Genomic DNA, 22150 nt, shown 5'->3' on the forward strand with positions numbered 1-22150 from the left:
TCCTTCACTGTCTCCCACCAGTCGCCTAGAGACTCAAAGAGGGGTTTCACGGTTCTCCAACCGGCGTACTCCCTCTTAAGCTCCTCGACGTTCTCTGGGGTCAACAGAGTCGTTTTGAGCTTCCACATCCCCTTGCCGGCCGGCTGGTCGTCCTGTAAGTAACAGTCGGCCAGCAGGAGGCAGTGGTCAGAGAAGAACACCGGCTCGACGCCGGTGGACCTGACCGAGAACGCCCATGACACAAACAGGAAGTCTATTCTTGAGCGGATAGACCCGTCTGGCCGCGACCAGGTGTATCTCCGCTGCGCTCCGTCTGCAGGGGTGCTGAAGACGTCGAGCAGCTTGGCGTTCTTCACCATGCCCATCAGGAATCTGGACGTGATGTCCAGTTGACTCCCCCCACCCGCTGTCCCCACGCCGGATCTTCCATCTGCATCGATGACACAGTTGAAGTCTCCGCCTAAGATGACCGGCCTGGACGTAGCCAGCAGGAGTGGAAGCCGCTGCAGGACGGCCAACTGCTCACTCCGTACCGCTGGGGCACACATGTTGATCAGCCTCAGGGGACCGTTCCTGTAGGTGACATCAGCCACTAGGAGGTGCCCCCCCCCCCCCCCCCACTACCTCCTGAACTTGAGAGATGGTGAAGTCGCGCCCCCACAGCAGAATAGCCAGGCCCGAGGAGCGAAGTCGTTACCCCCCGACCAGATCGAAGGCCCACAGGTCCAGGCGCCGGACCATTCCCCGTACCTGCTGAGGTGCGGTATCCTGCACTCCTGCAGAAACAGGCGGTCTGCCTTGAAGGTGGTCAGGTAGGCCAACGTGGACACACATCTTGCGGTGGACTTGAAGCTGCGCACATTAACGTTTGCAACTCGTACCCCCATTGTGGGCAGTGACCGCAGTACGCTCCCCGAGGCCAAGGTCCAGCCCCACCATCTGTCCCTTCATGCCCATTGCCCGGGCTTACTGCTGGACACTCTCCAGGCTCAGGAAACTGTCCATGCTGCCTTAAGGGTGGCATCCCCCTGTCGGGGGTACGGAGGCAGGAGAGTCCGGCTCTGGGTCAGGTTGGGGGCACGTTGTTTCCTGCTTCCCGCCTGCAGGTTCCAGCCAGGGCCCCAGCGGCATGTGGCTGGGTGTTGGAGGGAACCTCAGGACACCTCCCGTCCCCTGGAAGCGGGGTGCTGCTTTCCTTCTCAGTGGAAGTCTTCAGCTTCTGCTTTGGGCGGGCCTCCTCCGAATCCCCCTCGTCAGAGGAGCTCTTATAGCCCCCCTGCAGCTGCCTCTTCCCACCTGATGGTTGCGGAGCTGGGGCCCTCCGGCACGCCTTCCTCCTCGTCTTCCATACCATCATCCACTCCCCGGGTCACCTGTCGCCTCCTCCATCGACTCCGGGTTGTCGGGGGGGAGCGGAGCCTGCAGGGGCACTTTGCTGGCCTCGGGTCCATCCTGCGGGGCTGGTCCCTCCTGCACGACCTGGCCCTCCTGCACATTAGGGGGGTCCTTGCAGGGCCCTGGTGCCTTCCTCTCCTCTGGGGGGGGCTTGCCCCGCATTGCCCCTGCCGGCGACCTGGGCGTAGGTTGTCCCCTGCCGCGGGCATGCCCTGTAGATGTGGCCCGCTTCCCCGCAAAGGTTGCAGCTTTTTTCTTGTAGGCAATCCTTTTCAAGGTGTCCCTCCTCCCTGCAGTTCCTGCAGATGGTGGCTTTGCAGTCGGCCGCCAGGTGACCTGACCTACCACAGGCATGGCAGACTCTAGGTTGCCCTGCCTAGGTCAGGTAGCCCTTGCTCCCGCCGATCGCGAAGCTGGACAGTAGGTGTACAATGTTCGCGTCCGCGCCCGTCCTCAGCAACACCTTGACCTGCCTCTTACTGTTCCAGATCCCGAAGGGGTCCACGATGTCAGTTAGGTCCCCTTCCACCTTCACATACCTTCCAAGGAAGGTCAGGACATCAACTGCTGGCACATGCGGGTTGTACATGTGCACAGTCACCATACGGTTCCTCTGTGCTGGCATCACAAACAGCGGGACAGCGGTCAGTACAGAGAGGGGGCCCTCACCTCCTTTCTCCTTGAAAACCTCCAGGAAGCGCTCGCAAAGCTTGGCGTTCCTGAAGGTCACATCGTAAAAACCTCCTCCGGGGAAATCCTGCAGGCAGTAAATGTCCACAGCAGCGAACCCACAACAGTCCAACAGGACCCTCTTCACGAAGAAGGTGCGGTCCACAGGTGCACCTTCATCCACCTTCTTCATGGTAACGCGAGTGGTGTTCTGGACCCCCTGACCTGGGGCACGAGCACTTGCCGCAGCCATCGTTGCAGGTTGGCTGCTCCCCTGAACCAGCGTTAGGCCGAAGCCAGCATTAAGATCCACTGGTTGCAAGGATGCACAGCCAACCCGACGTCCTCCTCTCACCTCCAACACAGTCGCGCTCTCCTCTTCTCGGTCCACAAAGGAGTGGGTCTTTATTTTGTCCCAGATGTCAGCTGATTCACTGAGCTAGAAGGTTCGTTCCCAGACAATCCATCACCATTCTAAGTAACATCAACAGTGAGCCTCCGGTGAAGGGCTGCTGTTAAGTCCCGCTTTCTATTTATCTGTTTAGGTTTCCTTAGGTTGGTGATATCATTTCCTGTGTTGGTGATGTCACTTCCTGTTCTTTTTCTCAGAGGATGGTAGATTGGCTCCAAATCAATGTGTTTGTTGATGGAGTTCCGGTTGGAATGCCATGCTTCTAGGAATTCTCGTGCGTATCTCTGTTTGGCTTGTCCTAGGATGATGTGTTGTCCCGATCAAAGTGGTGTCCTTCCTCATCTGAGGGTACCCAATGAACACAGTCTGCCGATTCCTCAGCAACAAACCCAAACAAACAGACAAAACGGGCCCAGAAACTATCACCACTCTCCCCTACATCAAAGACATTTCCGAAATGACTGCCAGACTACTCGGACCTCTTGGCATCAGGGTAACTCACAAACCCATCAACACACTAAAACTGCAGCTAATGAACTTAAAAGGCCCTATACAGACAACAAGCAAAACGAACGTCATCTACAAAATACCTTGCAAGAACTGTGACAAACACTACATTGGACAAACTAGCAGAAAGCTAGCCACCAGGATACATGAACATCAACTAGCCACAAAACGACATGACCCACTATCACTAGTATCCTTACATACAGATGAGGAAGGACACCACTTTGATTGGGACAACGCATCCATCCTAGGACAAGCCAAACAGAGACACGCATGAGAATTCTTATAGAAGCATGGCATTCCAACCGGAACTCCATCAACAAACACATTGATTTGGAGCCCATCTGCCATCCTCTGAGAAAAAGAACAGGAAATGACATCACCAATGCAGGAAATGACATCACCAACCCAAGGAAACCTAAACAGATAAATAGAAAGCGGGACATAACACCAGCGCTTCACCGGAGGCTCACTGATGATGTTACCTAGAATGGTGACGAAACATCTGAAAACTAACCTTCCAGCTCAGCGAGCAAACTCACATCCAAAAACTCAACCTGAGCTACAAATCTTCTCAAAACAAGCTATCACCAAGTTTAAGTAAGCGGTCTTTACACATGATGGATGCCCCCTTCGGACCACTGCTGCTGCAAAATACCAATGGAGGCAGGCAGAGAGCTACACCTTGTTCTCCACTGAGAGATTCCATTCCAATTCTCCAGCAGTTACCACTTACCAATCTACTCTTGAGGCCCCATTAAATTCTGTCCTTAGCTTTTATGGTATCTTTTAGCAGATTCCAATATTGAAGATTATTAGCAGTGATCAAGGAAGTGCCCTCCATTAAAGTGGCTTAAAAACAGGATAAATATGACAAGGGTGTCAAACTTAAAATCCTCCAAGGTTTTTCATGATATTAACATTGGAGACAAGGAAATAAGAAAAGTAAGAAATGCAATTCGGCGATGTTGGATCTTTGATGTATTTGTGCCCACTGGTAGTAATTGAGAAAAATGAATCACCAATTTGTGATGAGCGCACTGAAATAATGATAAAATATTGAACTGAATAGTTGTGAAGCATACTGAGCAAGAAATGGACTGGGGTTCATTTTTCATAAAATGATGAATTCAGAGCTTGTTCACAACTTATTAAAATTATGATAAGCTATGCAGAGGGATAAAGTCCAAAGGCATCTACTTTGGATTAATGAGATAACACGGTGTGAAGCTGGATGAACATAGCAGGCCAAGCAGCATCAGAGGAGCAGGAAAGCTTGGCGTTTTGGGTTGGAACCCTTCTTCAGAAAACTTTGGATTAATATTTCTTCAGGAGGGAGTAACTTTGGGTTGAAGCTTTATCCTTTTTTTCTCATCAGACGGCTCTTGGACACTGAGGACGAACTCAGCGATATCCAATCAGATTCCGTTCCATCGGAGGTTCGAGACTGGTTGGCATCCACTTTCACTAGGAAGATGGGGGTGATGAGGAAAAGGCCAGCAGAAAAGCCCAGATTTCGCAGCATTGTTCATGCTGTTCAAGCCGGCATTTTTGTTGAGAGGTAGATGAAAGTACATTTGCAGTGTTGTGATATTCCTTTTGATTAATATTTGTAATTTGCGAAAACTGAAAGGTAAAATTTAATGTTGTTGTTTTGAAAATTATTTTTGAATAATTTTCATTTACTCTAAAATGCTCGGTGCTTTTCATCTATTAAAAAGTGCAGGTTTGAGGTCATAAGAAAAATCAATTCTGTCTGAATAACTACCCCATTAATTATGTGTGCCAAATATATCCATTAGCATTATCAACAGGATTGTAAAGAGCTTTTTCCATAATGCCACAGAGCAGCAGCTAGAGAACTGGGTCTGCATTTTTAGAGCGCTATCTCTGTTTTGCTCTCTGTGACTGTGAGAAAAGTAAGCTATTCAAAGCCTCCTGAATTTTCGGCCTGACCGCAGTCTTTGACACTTCTGGCCACACCATCCTCTTCCAATGTTGCTCCACCAGCTGCATGTAACCATTCTTGCCTCCTTTCATTCTTATCCATCAAATCATAGGCAGACAATCACCTTTGGAACATAGACCATAGAACATAGAACAGTACAGCACAGTACAGGCCCTCAGCCCACAATATTGTGCCGACTTTTTATCCTACTCAGATCAGAATTTCGGCCTTTGATGTCTTGTTATTCATATGGTGACTTCTAGTGTCTCCAAAGGACCTACCCTCGGCCCTTCCTGCTTCTTGTCTGCTTGTTGCCCAGGAAACATAATCCAAAACCACAACATTAGTTTTTACAGCGACAATGACAGCACCAAACCTCACTCCACCACCACTTCTCTCGATCCATCCACCACCTCGAAATTATTAGATTGTTTTTCTGACGTCCAGTGTTTGATCAGCAGAAATTTCCTCCAATTAAATATTGCAACGACTGACCATTAAGACAGTGCTGTTTTCAAGACATTGAGTCCATCTCTCCCTCAGAGAGACAACTACCTGGTACTGAATTTAATGTCCTTTTTAACCCCTGACTTCTGACCATTTCTGACCACTCTTGGGAGAATCTCGAATGAGAGGACAGAGTTACAGAATAGGAGCATATTCATTTTCAACTGACATGCAGAAGAATTTCTTCTTTCAGGACCATACACTCACAAAGTTGTACAGCACAGAAACAGAGATAACACAGTGTGGAGCTGGATGAATGCAGCAGGCCAGGCAGCATCAGAGGAGCAGGAAAGTTGACGTTTTAGGTCAGGAGCCTTCTTCTGAATTTCTGAAGAAGTGTCCCAACCCGAAATGTCAGATTTCCTGCTCCTCTGATGCTGCCTGGCCTGCTGTGTTCCTCCAGCTCCACACTGTGTTATCTCTGACTTCAGCATCGGCAGTTCTTACTATCTCTCAGCACAGAAACAGACCCTTCGGTCCAACTGGTCCATACTAACTAGATATCCTACATAAATCTAGCCCCACAGGGTAGTGAATCTTTGGAATTCTCTACCGCAGAAGTTATGCAGACTAGGAGGTAGATAGGTTTTTGCAATATGGAGGAGTTGAGGCTTGTGAGGAGCTGATATGAAAGAGAAGTTGTGGCCTGGGCAGATCTTATAGAATGTTGGAGCAGGCTTTCGGAGATGAGTTTCCGATTCCTGTTTCTACTTCTTATGTTCTATCATTCTAAAACTCTACAACTCTCTACCTTTGACCCTTTAAGTTGCTTCCTAAAGCTTGAGTCTTGACCAAAATGTTGACATTTGTCCTCCCTCAGTATGTGAGTTGGTGTCGTACGTTGACGTATAACAGAGCTGTGGAGCACATTGGGGATGGTTTATTATGTTAAAGGTGCCATATCAATGCAATTTGCTATTGTTGGTTAAGCACAGTTGCCTGCTGAGGAGGTAAAAGCTTGTAGAATTCCTAGTTAAACAGCATTTATGTGTCATCTCACGCAGCATGTTTTGTGCACTGTTGACTGTTATCACATAACAAAATATTATTCCAAACACCACCGTCTATTAGATTACTCACTTGTAATTATTCATGTGCAGTCCTGGATGCATAGACTGTTTTAGTCTTTCATCAAATGTGGGTATTCATGGCAAGGCCAGCATTTGTTGTCCATCTCTCATGGCTTTCTTGACCATTCCAATTAAGAGTCAGCTACATTGCTATGGATTAGGAGTTGCATGTCAGCCAGAGCAGGTTAAGGATGGCAGATTTCCTTCCTGAAAGAAAGTATGAAGCAGATGGATTATATTGTAAATCAATAGTAGCTTCATGGTACCATTAGGTGAGCCCACCTTCAATTGTGTCAACCACCATAGTCTGGATGAGGGAATCTATTGAAAGATACCTTCAGAAGGTCTTTAACAGGCCCCTATATCACCCCATACTAACCGACCCATCCCCAATGGCCCCTCACATCCTCCATTTCAACTTATACTTCCTTGCCCATTCAAACAGCAGGTAGTCGTAACAGAACAAATTAATTCTATAGTGACAATAGATTATGTAGATAAGCTTAAAAAAGAGCCTTTATAACTTTCTTTAATGATGCTTTTACCAAAACCTTATAAAAGTTTAAATCAACTGTACCTTTAAAGTGTCAATAGCAGAAACTACAAGTATGTGCTACCTCTTTATCTTGTGTATATAAACATTACGCCATTCACATAATAAATTTAAGAAGAAGCTGCCAATCAAGCGATATTTCCCTTATATACAACCACTTGAATAAACAATGGAGGCCTGGCCCAAAAGCCAAGCCTTACAATGCAGGTGTACCAGACTTCCCCTTTCATTGGAAATTTAGTCATTATGCCCATTTTGCCAAACAACAGAAGGCAGGTTAGCTGAGATCCATTGACATCGCAAAAATGTCTGCATACTTTCATTCGAGCTTTCATTGGTAATTGAAACTTTTTATTAACCGGACAAAACCTAACAGGTATGAAGCCTCCAGCCTTTGGTATAGTTGTTTTGCTAAAGGTCTATTTAGGCACATTGCAGCTTCACTATGTGTGCAAATAGCAAATAGATGTGAAATGGAGTCACTATCTTGAATAAGCCCTCGAGAATTCCAACACCTTCAATTCTGCTTATCTTTCTCCTATTTGTCCTTTTCTTCTTTTCTTATCTCAGGCATTTTACTACTTTAACATTCTTATATCAATGGAAACAATTTTATCCTGCACCTTTCTGTTCTAATTGTTTAACTGGTATCCCTCTGAGGTCAGTTCGCTCAGTTGGCTGGATGGCTGGTTTCCAATGCAGAGTGACGCCAATACTGTGGATTCAGTTCCTACACTGGCAGAGGTTACCACAAAGGGCTATTCTCAACCACTCACCTTGCCCAAGGCGTGGTGACCCTCAAGTTAAACCGTCACCAATCATCTCTGTCTCATAAGGGCACTCCCTATGATCCAGTAGAACTGTAGAGACTTTATCTCTCATTGTATATTTAAGATGGAACCAACAATGTTGATCTCTGATTGTCTGAATCAAAATTTCCAGCCTATATTTTTCAGTTTTTTCAAATCACAGGAACATTTGACTTCTAATATAACATTAAGCATAAAAGTATGACCAGAAGCTGCTGACAAGGAGTAAAACCTGCAGGGTTGGGCATAGATTGGAAGATCAGTCCTAGACAGTGCCAGTGTATGTAGCCTGGTTGTATTCGGCTACAATGATTTACCTTAATTACAGGAAGGATTGAAGGATTTTCAATAAAGATGAAAAAAATGTCTGTAAATGATACCTGAATTGTGTTGGCATGATTCATTTTTTGAGTGGCATGACATAAATTTAAATTGATGTTATCAAAACATTGATTTGTCTCCCCTCTTTGTAGATGTTGAATGGCTTACTGTGTATTTTCAGTCTTTTCTATTTATTCAAATATTTACATTTCAACGTTATTTTTCCTTATTTAGAACAAACTAGATGTCATGTAGGCGAAGCACTGATGCACAGAAAAATCTTGGAAACATTTACCTTAACTCTAAATACTGGTAATGGAGTAAATGTTTATTCAAGTCTCGAGACAGACTGAAAAAAATAAACTTTATTTAGATTATCTGGTTTATCGCATTAGAAATGAAATAACCTGTGTCTGACACTGTGGAATTGATACAAGTTCTGATCACCAGCAGAATTCATCAGGGCCTAAGTCTTCCATGAATATTCTTTCAAGCATTTTAAAATAACTGCTGCAAAGAGTCAAATTTTAAAAGCCTAAATCACATTCACCAGATCTGAATGAGGTAAAAGCAAATCCTAACCGCAGTGTGGTCAACTTCCTTATCAGCTTTTCTTTTCAAAATAATTGTAAACTGCTTCAACAGCAGCTTCCAAATCTCAGCAGCCCACATGATTGACACCACATCCATAAACATTCATTCTCTTCACTGCCGATGGTCAGTAGCAGCATTGTATGATCTACAAGATGCTCCACAGAAATTCATTAAGGCACCTTAGCCAAAACCTTCCAAACCCATGACCCCTAGCAAAGGACAAATGCAGCAGATAGATGAGAACCCCACCACCTGCAAGTTCCCATCTAAGCCACTCACCATGTTGACTTGTAAATATATCACCATATACCCACTGTTACTGGGTCAACATCCGAAAGGCATTGTGGATCTACATATGCCACATGGGCCATAGCAGTATAAGAAGACAGCTCACTACCACTTTCTCAAGGTCAACTAGGGAAGGGCAATAAATAGTAGCCCAGTCACGCATGATTATAAAACAAATTACATCACAAAAAAGAGCTTTTTGTTGTCTTTGGGGTGGCAGAGTAAATAGAAAAGTATAGAAAAATGTGAGCTTTATTTCAGAATCATGCTGCTGAAATCTGTTGTCAAATATATACTTATTATTTTGATTCCAAGGATGTACCGAAGAACATCAAACATGACTGGACTGACTTATCCAGCAGCAGTGATATCTGCTTTAAAGGTGTGTAATGCAACAGTTTGAAAAATTCTGACAAAATGAGATTAGTTGAACATTATGTCTAAATTTGATGTTTCTTTTCTTTCTGCAGAATGTCGATAAATGGTCATTTAATGTATTCGCCCTCAATGAAGCCAGTGGAGACCATGCTCTGAAGTTCATGGTGCATGAGTTGTTCACCCGATATGATCTTATCAATCGCTTCAGGGTCAGGAAACTTTAAGGTTTAATGTATAATTGAAACAAAGCAATTAGTTTTCCAAGTCATGGCCTGAAAATGTTAATTGAATATAGTACATCTTAATGCATATATATGTGACTGCCCATCAAATAAATAACTTTTTTGTAATGTATTCAATTAGAATGTCAAGTGAATAACAATATCTTTTGAGAATAGCCTATTCATTTTGCAATCTATTCAATTACAATTGCAGTTTGCAAGATGATTCAGAATTGTCTGACATCTCCTCTCACTGAAAGATTAGATCCCTATCACTAAATGGTAACTTAAGCATGGACATTGCGTATCATAGGCTAAAATGTGAAGGTAATGATATTTTCTATGCATTCCTCCTCTCCAAGTTGTGCAGTCCATTCTTGTTTAAAATGTAGGTGGAAATTAATCAAATTAATCAACGTGGAACTGAATACATCAATGCTGACAGTCATTACAGTCTGTAAATTTTAGTGAGTGAAACTGCAGACCAAGGAAGGCATAAGAAATGTGAAGACAACGCATAGAAAATATTGAGCCAATGGAAGAATATTGTGCTGTTCTGTTTCATGGCCATCCACTCCCAAATTCATGACCAGATGTCTGAAACTAAGGCTGTCCACTCTCAAATCACATGTGCATCAAATTCTCCACTGCTAACACTTTGACCTGAGTGAGGTTTCAGCTGTTACTACAAAGATAAAGCTTTATTGAGTGTTGATGAACTTAGATCACATCATAATCACAGCTGGGAGTAGCATAAGTGTTAAGACTACCACGTCTTGAATATACTGGGTTGAATTTTCCCTCCCCAGCCTTAGATTGGATTAGATTCCCTACCGCGTGGAAACAGGCCCTTGGGCCCAGCAAGTCCACACTGCCCCTTGAAGCATCCCACCCAGACCCATCCGCCTATAACCCACACATCCCTGAACACTACAGGCAATTTAGCATGGCCAATCCACCTAGCCTGCACATCTTTGGACTGTGGGAGGAAACTGGAGCACCCGAAGGAGACCCACGCAGACACGGGGAGAATGTGCAAACTCCACACAGACAGTCGCCCAAGGCTGGAATTGAACCCAGGTCCCTGGCACTGTGAGGGTGCAGTGCTAACCACTGAGCATCCGTGCCGCCCTAAAGTGGAAGTGAAGAGTGGGGGAGGTAACAGGAAATTATGTGGAGCTGCATCAGAATATTTCCTGAATGCATTCCTGCTATCAGAAGCAGTTGGAAGTGAATTGCCTAATAACTGAATAAAGTAAGCCATCACAGTCCTACTGGATCATAGGGCTGCTTTTTCATTAGAAACAGACAACTGGTGATAGTTTAACCTGAGGGTTGCCACACTTCAGGCAAGGGCAGGGGTTCAGAAGGAGTGTCCTTCATGGTAAACTCAGCTGATGGAGGAATTGGGCCCACGCTGTTCATGTCACTCTGCTTCACAAGGCAGTTTTCAAGCCAACTGACCTAACTAAACCCCATATCTACTCGATGGAGATAGTCTATCAATTTGAATAGTTAAGGCTCCAAACAGTGGTGTGAACAAAGGAGTAATGGTTGGTAAGTTTGCAAATGACACTAAAATTTGTGGCATAGTAGATAGTGATGAAGGTTATTCAGAGTGCAAGATAGCAAAGTGTGAAGCTGGATGAACACAGCAGGCCAAGCAGCATCTCAGGAGCACAAAAGCTGACGTTTCGGGCCTAGGCCCCTGATGAAGGGTCTAGGCCCGAAACGTCAGCTTTTGTGCTCCTGAGATGCTGCTGGGCCTGCTGTGTTCATCCAGCTTCACACTTTATTATCTTGGATTCTCCAGCATCTGCAGTTCCCATTTTCACTTATTCAGAGTGCAATTGGACTTTGATCAGATGGGCCTAGGAGTGGCAGATGGAGTTTAATTTAGATAAATGTGAGGTGTTGCATTTTGGTTGGACAAATCAAGGCAGGACTTATACAGAAAATGATCGGGACTTTGGGAGTGTTGCCAAACAAAGAGGCATTAGAATGGAAGCTCATTGTTCCTTGAAGGTGGAGTCACATGTGGAGAGGGTGGTGAAGAAGGTATTTGATACAATTGGTTTTATAGGTCAATGCATTGAGTATAGGAATTGGGATGTCATGTTGTGCTGTCCAGGACATTGGCTAGACTACTTTTGGAATACTGCATTCACTTCTGGTCTCTCTGATATAGGCAGCAGTTTGTGAAATTTGAAAACGTTCAGAAAAGATTTACAAGAATGTTTCCAGAATTGGAGGATTTTAGCAATAGGGAGAGGCTGACAGGCTGGGGCTAACTTCCCTGGAGCTTTGGAGATTGATGGGTGACCTTATAGAAGTTTATATAGCCACGAGGATAGGATGAATAGCCAAGGTCTTTTCTCCCAGAATAGGGGAGTCCAAAACCAGAGGGCATAGTTTTAAGTGAGGATGGAAAAATTTAAAAGGGACCTAAGGGACAACTTTTTCACACAGAGTGTCGTGCATGTAAGGACTGAGCTGCCAGAGGAGGTGGTGGAGGCAGGTATAATTACAGCGTATAAAAGGCATCAGGATGGATACACGAATAGGAAGGGCTTTGAGGGATATGGGGCAAATTCTGGCAAATGGGACTAGATTAAGTTTGGATATCTGGACCGAAGGGTCTGTTTGCATGCTGTACATCTCTATGTCTCCCATTCTAACTGATGTGCAGTCCCACATATCAAGGGAAATTCCCACCCACTACATTGAAGAATCTAGGCAACCAGTTAGCTGGCAATTCTTCTGGGTTTTAAATTATCAGACTGACCAGATAAGGAGCAGTAGAAATTCAAAATTATCTCCTTCAAATTTTTACCAAGATTACCCTGTGCTCACTCTTAAAGGTGACATTCTGAAAACTCAACAGGTCTGTAGACAGGTACCTCAGAATTACCATTTCTAGTGTGGACTGCTGTTACTTAACGATCCCTAGGAATTAGATTGAGATCAGCTGAGAGAAAAAAATGTATCTGTAAGTCCTAACCTTCCATATCTCTCCAACAGAGCAGGAAATGTAGCATTTCTCCGTTCTTGACCTTCAGTTTGGTTTTATATAATAGTAGGTCACATTGTAACTATCAAAGAGTAGTAAATCTAGTCCACAGTTATTATAAATATATAAAACAATGCTGGTCAAGAAACAGAAATTGCTAGAGAATCTCAACTGGCTTAGCAGCATCTGGGGAGAAAAAGCAAAGTTAATGTTTCAAGTCTTGTGACCCTCCTTCAAAACTCCTTCAGAACAGAAGGTTGAGGTGGGTGGATGCTTTTCGGAGTGGAGGATTGTGACTAATGGTGTTCTGCAGGGATCAGCGCTGGGACCTCTGCTGTTTGTGATCTACATAAATGATCTGGAGGAAAACATAGCTCGTCTACCTTGTAAGTTTGCAGAAGTTACAAACATTGGCAGAGTAGTGGATAGTTCGGAGGATTGTCAGAGGATATGTCAGGATATAGATCAGTTGGAGGCGTGGACAGAAAACTTGCAGATGGATTTTAACCTGGATAACTGTGAGGTGATGCATTTTGGAAAGGCAAATACAGGTGGAAATTTACAGCGAATGACAGAATCCTGAGGAGTATTGATATGCTGAGAGATCTCGGTGTGCAGGTCCACAGATCACTGAAGATGACAATACAGGTAGATAAGAAAGTAAAGAGGCCTGTGGCATGCTTACCTTCATTGAAAGGGGTATTGAGTATAAGGATAGACAAGTTATGCTGCAGCTTTATAGAACTTTAGTCAGGCCACACTTGAAATATTATGTCCAGTTCGGGTGACCACAATGCCAGATGGATGCTTTGGAGATGGTATGGAAAAAGGTTTATCAGGAAGTTGCCTGGAAAAGGATATTTTAGCTATGAAGAAAAGTTGGATAGACTGGGTTTGTTTTCATTGTAATGGAGGAGGTTGAGGGGGTGACCTGTTAGAAGTTTATAAGATTGTGAATGGCATGGATAGAGTGGAAATAATTAAACTTTTTCCTACGGTGGAGGGGTCAATGACTAGGAGACACAGGCTCAAAATGGGGTTGAGGGGAGCATGCTGTGTGAGGCACATTTTTCACACAAAGGGTGGTGAGTGCCTGGAACATGCTGCCGGAGGAGGTCGTGGAAGCAAATACAATAGCATCAAGAATTTTAGAATATGCTCGTTGTCACTCATACTCATGTAAGGAGTACAATGAAAAGTTTTCAATGTTGCCCCACTTGGTGCTGTCTTAGGTATAAAGAACCTAGGTTCAGAACTTAGATCCAATAGAGAGCAGCAGAGTGACTTCACTGAGGAGCTTCCTGGGAAAAATCAGCTCGGTCACTGTGACCAATCAGCGATGTGAGGAAGAACCTGGTGCCAAGGAATGGTAAGCTCCAAACATTACATCACTGAAGTATTTTTATCCTTCCCTCCTCCCCTAAAAAAAGCTTGAGAATTTGAGACAGGCTGTTAGAAAGTCTATTGTTGTGTAGAGGATATTTGGCCTACTTGTAAAGATTGCATTGTATTTTAGGTAACCAGTTAGTGCTGCTAGTTGGTATAAGTGCAGGCTTAGGTGATTATTGGGCTTCAGTAAGATTCCTTCATCTTTCTTAGTGTAAAGGGGCAAAGATATCAGTTAGGGCAGTGATATGCTCTTCCTGCCAGATGTGAGAGATCTAGTGTCACTGACAGTTATGTTTGCGGGAAGTGTGGCTGGCTACAGCTCGTCAAAGACCGCGTTGTTTGGTTGGAGTGATAGACACACTGATGAGCACATGGGGGCAGAGAGTGTGAAAGGCACTGGTTGCAGGGAGCTGGTCACACCACAACTTCAGTCAGACAAATGGGTGACCATCGGGAGAGGCAGGCAGATAGTGCAGGAGTCTCCTGTGGCCATTCCCCTCTCTAACAGTACACCGTTTTGGATACTAGATAACAAAGTGTGAAGCAGGATGAACACAGCAGGCCAACCAGCATCTCAGGAGCACAAAAGCTGACGTTTCGGGCCTAGACCCTTCATCAGAGAGGCCTAGCCCCTTCTTCATCATCCTCTCTGATGAAGGGTCTAGGCCCGAAACGTCAGCTTTTGTGCTCCTGAGATGCTGCTTGGCCTGCTGTGTTCATCCAGCTTCACACTTTGTTATCTTGGATTCTTCAGCATCTGCAGTTCCCATTATCTCCGTTTTGGATACTGTTGGGAGTACAACAAGAGCAGCCAGGCCTGAGGCACCACAACTGGATCAGCTGTACAGCAGGGTCGGGCAGGATCCAAGTGAGCAATAGGCATAGGAGACTCATGAATTAGGGCACTGACATGTGTTTCCATGACCAAGTTCGAGACTCCAGGATGGTGTGTTGCCTCCCTGATGCCAGGGCCATGGACGTCCCTGAGCGGTTGCACAAAATTCTTAAGGGGGAGATTGGGCAGCCAGGGGTCATTGTACATATTAGTACTGATGACGTAGGTTGAAAGGGAGTTATAAATGAGGCAGAAAAGCAGGACTTCAAGAATAGTAACCTCTGGGTCACTACTAGTGCCATGTGCCTGTAAGGCAAGGAATGGAAAGGTAGGAGAGATGAATGCGTGGCTAAGGAGCTGGTGCAAGGGGTAGAGTTTCAGGCTGTTGGATCATTGGGACCTATTCTGGGGCAGGGGTGACCTCTACAAGCGTGACTGTTTGCACCTAAACTGGAGAGGAACCAATATCCTCGCAGGGAGGTTTGCGAGTGCCACTCAGCAGGTTTTAAAGTAGAGCGCAGGGGACTGGGAACCAGAGCAGCAATCAGCAAATGGAGGGATTGAGGACAAGATACATGCTGGGACCAGTAACTCAGAAAGGAAGGACAGACAGAGACGGGTAAATAAACACAATAGTACTAATGGTTTGAAGTGTATTTATTTCAAAGCAAGGATAATTATAGGTAAAGCAGATGAGCTTCATGTCTGGATCAATACATGGGACAATGATGTTGTGGCCATTACAGGGACTTGGTTGAGAGGACTGGTCGGTCAACTTTCCAGAGTTTCATTGTTTTAGACGAATAGAGAAGAAGGTGAAAGAGGTGGAGGAGTCGCATTTCTCATCAGGGAGAATGTTACATCTGCACTCAGAGACAACGTACTGGAGGGCTCATCCACTGAAGCAATATGGGTAGAGCTCAAAAATAAGATAAGTGCAGTCACTCTGATAGGATTATACTGTAGGATCCCGGCAACCGTCGAGACATCAAGGAGCAAGTATGTAGACAGATTATGGAAAGATGCAATAAAAACAGAGTTGTCATAGCAGGTGACTTTAACTTCCCCAATATTGACTGGGACTCCCTTACAGCAAGAAGCTAAGATGGAATTTCTTAAGTGCATCAAGAGGGTTTCTTGAAACAGTATGTGAATAGTCCAACTACACGAAGGGCATGCTGGATCTTGTACGGGCTAATGAGCTCGGCCAGGTAACTGACCTTTCAGTGGGAGAATGTTTTGGAAACAGTCATCGCAACTCCTTAAGTTTTGAGATAGCTATGAATGAGAATAAGTCAGTACCTTGTGGCAAGGTACTAAATTGGGGGAGGGCAAGTTATGACAGTATTAGGCAGGAGCTGGAGGGTGTTAATTAGGAGGAGTCAAGTCCACATTTGATATGTGCAAGTTGTTTAAAGATTTGCTGATGAGTGTTCAGGACCAGCATGTCCCTGTAAGGAGAAAGGATATGAATGGCAAGGTAAGGGGCCCTTGGATAATGAGAGAGGTTATGAAATTAATCAAAAGGAGAAAAGAAGCATATTTAACGTTTAGGGAGATAATATCAGACAGGGCCCGTGAGTAATATAAAGAAAGCAAGCGAAAACTCAAGCAGGGATTTAGGACAGCAAGGAGATGACTTTGGCCTGAAATGACTTTGGCAAGTCAGGTTAAAGAGAATCCCAAGGCATTCTATATATACATCAAAAACCAGAGGATAACTAAGGAGAAAGTAGGGCCACTCATGGATAAAGGAGGGAACTTGGGCTTGGAGGCAGAGGATGTGGATGAGATCCTAAATGAGTACTTTGCATCAGTATTTACCCAAGGGTGGGATATCCTGGATAATGGGATTTGTGTGGAGCATGCAAATCTGCCATGGCATTTTGAGATCAAGAAAGAAGTGGTGTCGGTTATCTTGAAGAGTATTAAAGTGAGTAATTCCCCAAGGTCCAATGGCATCTACCCTCGGTTATTGAGAGATGCAAGAGCAGAGACGGTTGGGGTTTTAACCAAGATGTTTGTATTCTCGTTAACCACTGGAAAGTTCCTGGGGGTCTGGCAAGGAGCTAATGTTGTTCCTGTGTTCAAAAAGGGAAAAAAAGGACAATCCAGGAATCTATAGACTGATGAGTTTCACATCAGTAGTTAGGATGCTATCAGAGAGAATGCTCAAGGATAGATTTACATGCAGTTAGAAGAGCACTGCCTAATTAGGGACAGCCAACATGGCTTTGTGTGAAATAACACTGTGTGAAGCTGGATGAACACAGCAGGCCAAGCAGCGTCAAAGTTACAGGAAAGTTTGACGTTTCAGGTCGAGACCCTTCTTCAGAAATGGCTTTCTGTGAAGCAGGTCATGTTCTACTAACTTGATTGAATTTTTCGAGGAGGTGACAAAGGTGATCAATGAGGGTAGAGTGGTGGATGTTGTTTACATGGATTTTAGTAAGATTTTTGATAAGGTCCCTCATGATAATCTCATGCAAACGATTAATAAGCACAGGATCCACAGTGACTTGGCCATATGGATTCAGAATTGGCTTGCCCAGAGAAGGCAGAGGGTAGTGGCAGTAGGTCAGGGTGTTTTCCACAGGGATCCATCTTGGGGCCTTTGATGTTTGTGGTATATGTAAGTAACTTGGATGAAAATGTAGATAATCGGTTATTAAGTTTGCAGACGATACAAAGATTAGTGTAGTTGTGGATATAGTAGAAAGTTGTCAAAGGGTATGGTGGGATATAGATCACTTGCAGATATGGGCAGAGAAATGGCAGCTGGAGTATAGTCCAGGCAAGTGTGAGGTGCTGCACTTTGGGGGATCAAATGTTAAAGAAAAGTATACAGTTAATGGCAAAACCCTGAACAGTATTGACATACAGCAAGATCTTGGGGCTCAAGTCCATAGCTCCCTGAAAGTGGTCATGAAGTAGACTGGGTGGTAAAGAAAGTGTGTGGCATGCTTGCCTTTATTGGTAAGGACGTTGAGTACAAGAGTTAGGATGTCATGTTGCAGCTTATAAGACTTTGTTTAGGTCACACTGAGAATATTGCATTCAATTCGATCACTGCATTACTGAAAGGATGTGGACCATTTGGACAGACTGCAGCGGAAGTTTACCAGGATGCTCCATAGATTTGGGAGTATGAGCTGTAAGGAGAGGCTAGGAAAACTCAGGTTGTTTTCTCTGGAGAGGTGGTGGCTGAAGGAAAACTTGATAAAAGCCTACAAAATTATAAGATGCAGAGAAAGGGTTGACAATCAGAATCTTTTTCCCAGAGTTAAAACGTCTAAAACTAGGGGCCATGCATTTAAGGTGAGGGGGTAAAGTTCAAAGGAGACACGAGGGACAGGTTTTTTTACACAGAGAGTAGTAGGAGTCTGGAACACACTTCCAGGGGTGTTGGTGGAGGCAGACACAATGGGTGGGGTGGTGATACTGGGAACTGCAGATGCTGGAGAATCCAAGATAACAAAGTGTGGAGCTGGATGAACACAGCAGGCCAAGCAGAATCTCAGGAGCACAAAAGCTGATGTTTCGGGCCTAGACCTTTCTGATGAAGGGTCTAGGCCCGAATCATCAGCTTTTGTGCCCCTGAGATGCTGCTTGGCCTGCTGTGTTCATCCAGCTCCACACTTTGTTATCATGGGTGGGGTGGTGTTTAAGAGATGTTTAGGTATGCACATAAGTAAACAAGGAATGGAGGGACATGGGTCAAGGGCATACAGAGAGGATTAGTTTAATTTGGCATCATGTTTGGCACAACATTGTGGGCCAAGGAGCCCATTCCTTTGCTGTATTTTTCTATGTTCTGTGTTCCAAAATCACCTGGACAAATACATGAATAGGAAGGGAATAGAGGGATATGGATCCTTAAGTGAAGACTGTTTTAATATGGAAGGGCAAAATGTTTCGGCGCAGACTTGGGGGGTGCTGAAGGGCCTGTTCCTATGCTGTACTATTCTTTGTTCTGACTGTAGCTAGGAAAAGTTAGCACATACACTGATGACCAGTAGGAGCGGTGGTAGAATTTGATGTGGGTGTGGAGGAGTGACTGAATGGGTGGAGATGGACCCTCGTGAGAGAGGAAGAGAGCTTAGCAGACAAAGAGATGATTAATAGTAAGCCAGGGAAGGAGAAGGGCCAATAATTGGGACGATGAGAGCTGATAATTGGGACCACGAGTAGGTGAAAATGGATCGAATGTGCCTACCTGGTTTACTATCAATCGTCCCTTTGTCTGCCTATCTTTCTTTCTCTCTCTCTGGTTCTGCCACCACCTACCCATTCACTACCCCTTCCAAACCCCAACCTCCACCTCCTGCATGTATACCACCCATTCCTAGTTACTGAAGAAGGGTCGCTGGTATCAAAACATTAACTCTGCTTTCTCTCCATGGATACTGTAAAACCCGGCAATTTCTGCTTTTGTTTCAGGCCTTCAGGATCCGCAGTTCCTTATTTTATTTTAAAACTGATCAAGGTTTCATAAAATCAAGAATTGTAATATTAGATGAAATAACCTCTTGAGTAATGATATATTGGAATAATTTACTCTAAAGTTACTCTAGAGCTTCTATATGAAGCGTGGTCTGCTTCCAGGACATTGATGTGGGTCTGCATAGCACTATTATGATATGCAAAATTTCTCAAATGTTACGATAATATAGAGAAGAAAGTTGTTTAAAAAAATTTACATTTTATAGACAGGTTGTTGGCTGTATTTTGTCTTGGGTTCTAAACAGCATATGCAGTGTTGTTACGACAGTAAAGTTGAAAGCAATCCTTGCTGCGTGGCTGAAATCACCAGTATCCATTTATGAAACTAAACACTCATGACTCAGTAATGATAGACAGTAAGAACGTGCATTTATATAGCATCCTTCATGCTTCCAGAATCCAGAATTGCAAGCAATTCATAATCGATGAATTAATTCTGTGAAGAATAATAGCATAGTAATGTGTAATTCAGAACTAGGACTTTTTTCTACAATTTAAATATGATTCACTGCACAGAGGATCATCAAATGGGAAACGTGTATCTGGACAGTGGTGAGAGAAAACACAACTCACAACTGAAAACTATTAGATTATCCTCCACGTTTATCCTCAATCAATCAACTAAAAAATGCATAGGTTTTCTGTTTTAAATGAGTTATCCCCACTTGGCTAGTGTAGAGTCAATGTAAATAGCTAAGGACTTCGAATGGCTCATGCACTAATGTGTGAGACAAAATTACAATTTTTAATATCCTATGACAACAACCCGAAGCTGCTTAATACATTCATGCAAACATGCAAAATTGTTAATGCAAAATCATTAAATATTAATCAGTCATTAACTGATAACAAATAAGCCAAATATTGTAGCTTCTTTTTCCAATGCAATAAACAATACGTTAAAAAAAAGATGTTTTGTAATGTTAATATCTTTGAGAAAAGGTTTGTCAATTGGCCAATGTAAGTTCATTGAATTTTAAATTAAAATGCGGTGTGCAGTATTTTAATTAAATATAATCAATGTTATAGAAAACTGATTAAATATACATGCATTAAATATGAAGTAATATAAGTATTAACATTGCAATACTAATTTGCAAAAGATTTTTTAAAATTAAAATAAAATAGGTTGTTTAATGGACATTTTCGAGTTATTTATTGATCAATCCTGTATTTGAAAGACTGTAACAACAACTCTTTAAAGCTTTGATCATTGACAATTTGTTTGATAAGTTTAATGTTTTGTGATGATACATGTCATCTGTAATTCATAATGTTATCTCACCTCTTGATCTCACTTAAAATGCTTTCTCTCCCTTAGATACCTGTATCTTCACTAATGACTTTTGTTGAAGCCCTTGAGGTGGGTTACAGCAAGTACAAGAATCCTTACCATAACTTAATCCATGCAGCAGATGTGGCCCAAACAGTGCATTACCTAATGCTTCACACTGGCATTATGGTAAGAATACAGTTGTTCAATTTTAAAAGTGGCATACTTATAGGTCTGTTTTTGACATCATCAGGCTTTCAGGGCCAGTTTTAACCAAAATGTTGCCGGAAGATTGTTAAAACATTCGATGTAAAATCTTTCAAATTACAACCTATTATTGGTGTAGTATTGAAACACAAGCATTTCAGAAGTGTGGCATCAGAGGAAAAATGCCGTAGATCTTTCCGTAGATCATTCATAATTAGCATACTCATCAAAGTAATATTTATGGTTCAAAAACAGAAGTTGTTGGAAAAGCTCAGAAGATCTGAGGAAGGGTCACCAAAATATTAACTCTGGTTTACCTTCGCAGATACTGCCAGACCTGCTGAGCTTTTCCAGCAACTTCTATTTGTGTTTCTGATTTACAGCATCCACAGTTCTTTCGGGTTTTATTTAATATTTATGGTTGTTAGTTTCTAACCAGAAAATGTTTTCCAATGATTATGTTGCTCCTGTCCAATAGGAAACAATCTTTAGTTGTGTGGTAGAGAAATACTTGATAACTGACTATTAGAAACTACTCCCAGAGAGGCAGATAATATAAAAATAAATGAAATATTAAACAATCTTTACAGGATTAACTTTTAATTCATTTTAACATCTGAATAGTCTTGTGTAAACTGCACTTTCACAAGAAGTTCCTGTTTTAAATAATCTGGGTACTTAAGTATGTAATGTTATTGTGCAAACAGCCTGCAGTTCTCTTCACAGATGTCCTTTCTTAAATATTAAACAATCTTAACATTTACAAATAAAATAAATGAATATTCCTCTAAAATGGTCCAGACTGCACTTACAAAGTCATATTGGACTTGAAGCATTAACTCTATTTCTGTCTCCACAGGTGCTGCCAGACTGCTGAGCTTCTCCAGTGTTATCTTTGTATCAGATTTCCAGCATCCGCAGTATTTTGTTTTATTTCCGTTGAATAGAGCTCAGGTTAGGGTTTAATGAGCAGCTTATGCAGTGACTCCCTGGTCAAATAATGATTTCTCCCTCATGTGCAAGGAATGTCTTCCAAGCCTCAGCATCTGATTTTCGAGAGATATTTGTGTCACATCTTCTTGCATCAGATGAATACATCAAAATATAGTTTTTGACTGTTCCTCAGATTTAACCTTTCTGTTACAGCACTGGTTTACAGAACTGGAAATTCTAGCCATGCTTTTTGCAGCTGCCATTCATGACTATGAGCATACAGGAACCACAAATAACTTTCACATTCAAACCAGGTAGGAAGCAATAT

At 43.3% G+C, this 22150-nt stretch overlaps 1 protein-coding gene across 5 annotated transcripts in view; it reads left to right on the forward strand.

Annotated features, from left to right (window-relative positions):
* Nucleotides 1-22150, forward strand: part of pde1a (phosphodiesterase 1A, calmodulin-dependent) — a 462032-nt gene that overhangs the window by 371008 nt on the left and 68874 nt on the right. For all 5 annotated transcript variants that reach the window (XM_059647187.1, XM_059647188.1, XM_059647189.1 and 2 more), the window contains 5 exons: nt 4362-4544; nt 9389-9455; nt 9544-9660; nt 20731-20871; nt 22036-22136. In XM_059647187.1, coding sequence (XP_059503170.1) covers nt 4362-4544; nt 9389-9455; nt 9544-9660; nt 20731-20871; nt 22036-22136 — 609 coding nt within the window. The remainder of the gene's footprint in view (nt 1-4361; nt 4545-9388; nt 9456-9543; nt 9661-20730; nt 20872-22035; nt 22137-22150) is intronic.

The sequence above is a fragment of the Stegostoma tigrinum genome, chromosome 7 (assembly GCF_030684315.1).
Source record: "Stegostoma tigrinum isolate sSteTig4 chromosome 7, sSteTig4.hap1, whole genome shotgun sequence".
Taxonomy (NCBI): domain Eukaryota; kingdom Metazoa; phylum Chordata; class Chondrichthyes; order Orectolobiformes; family Stegostomatidae; genus Stegostoma; species Stegostoma tigrinum.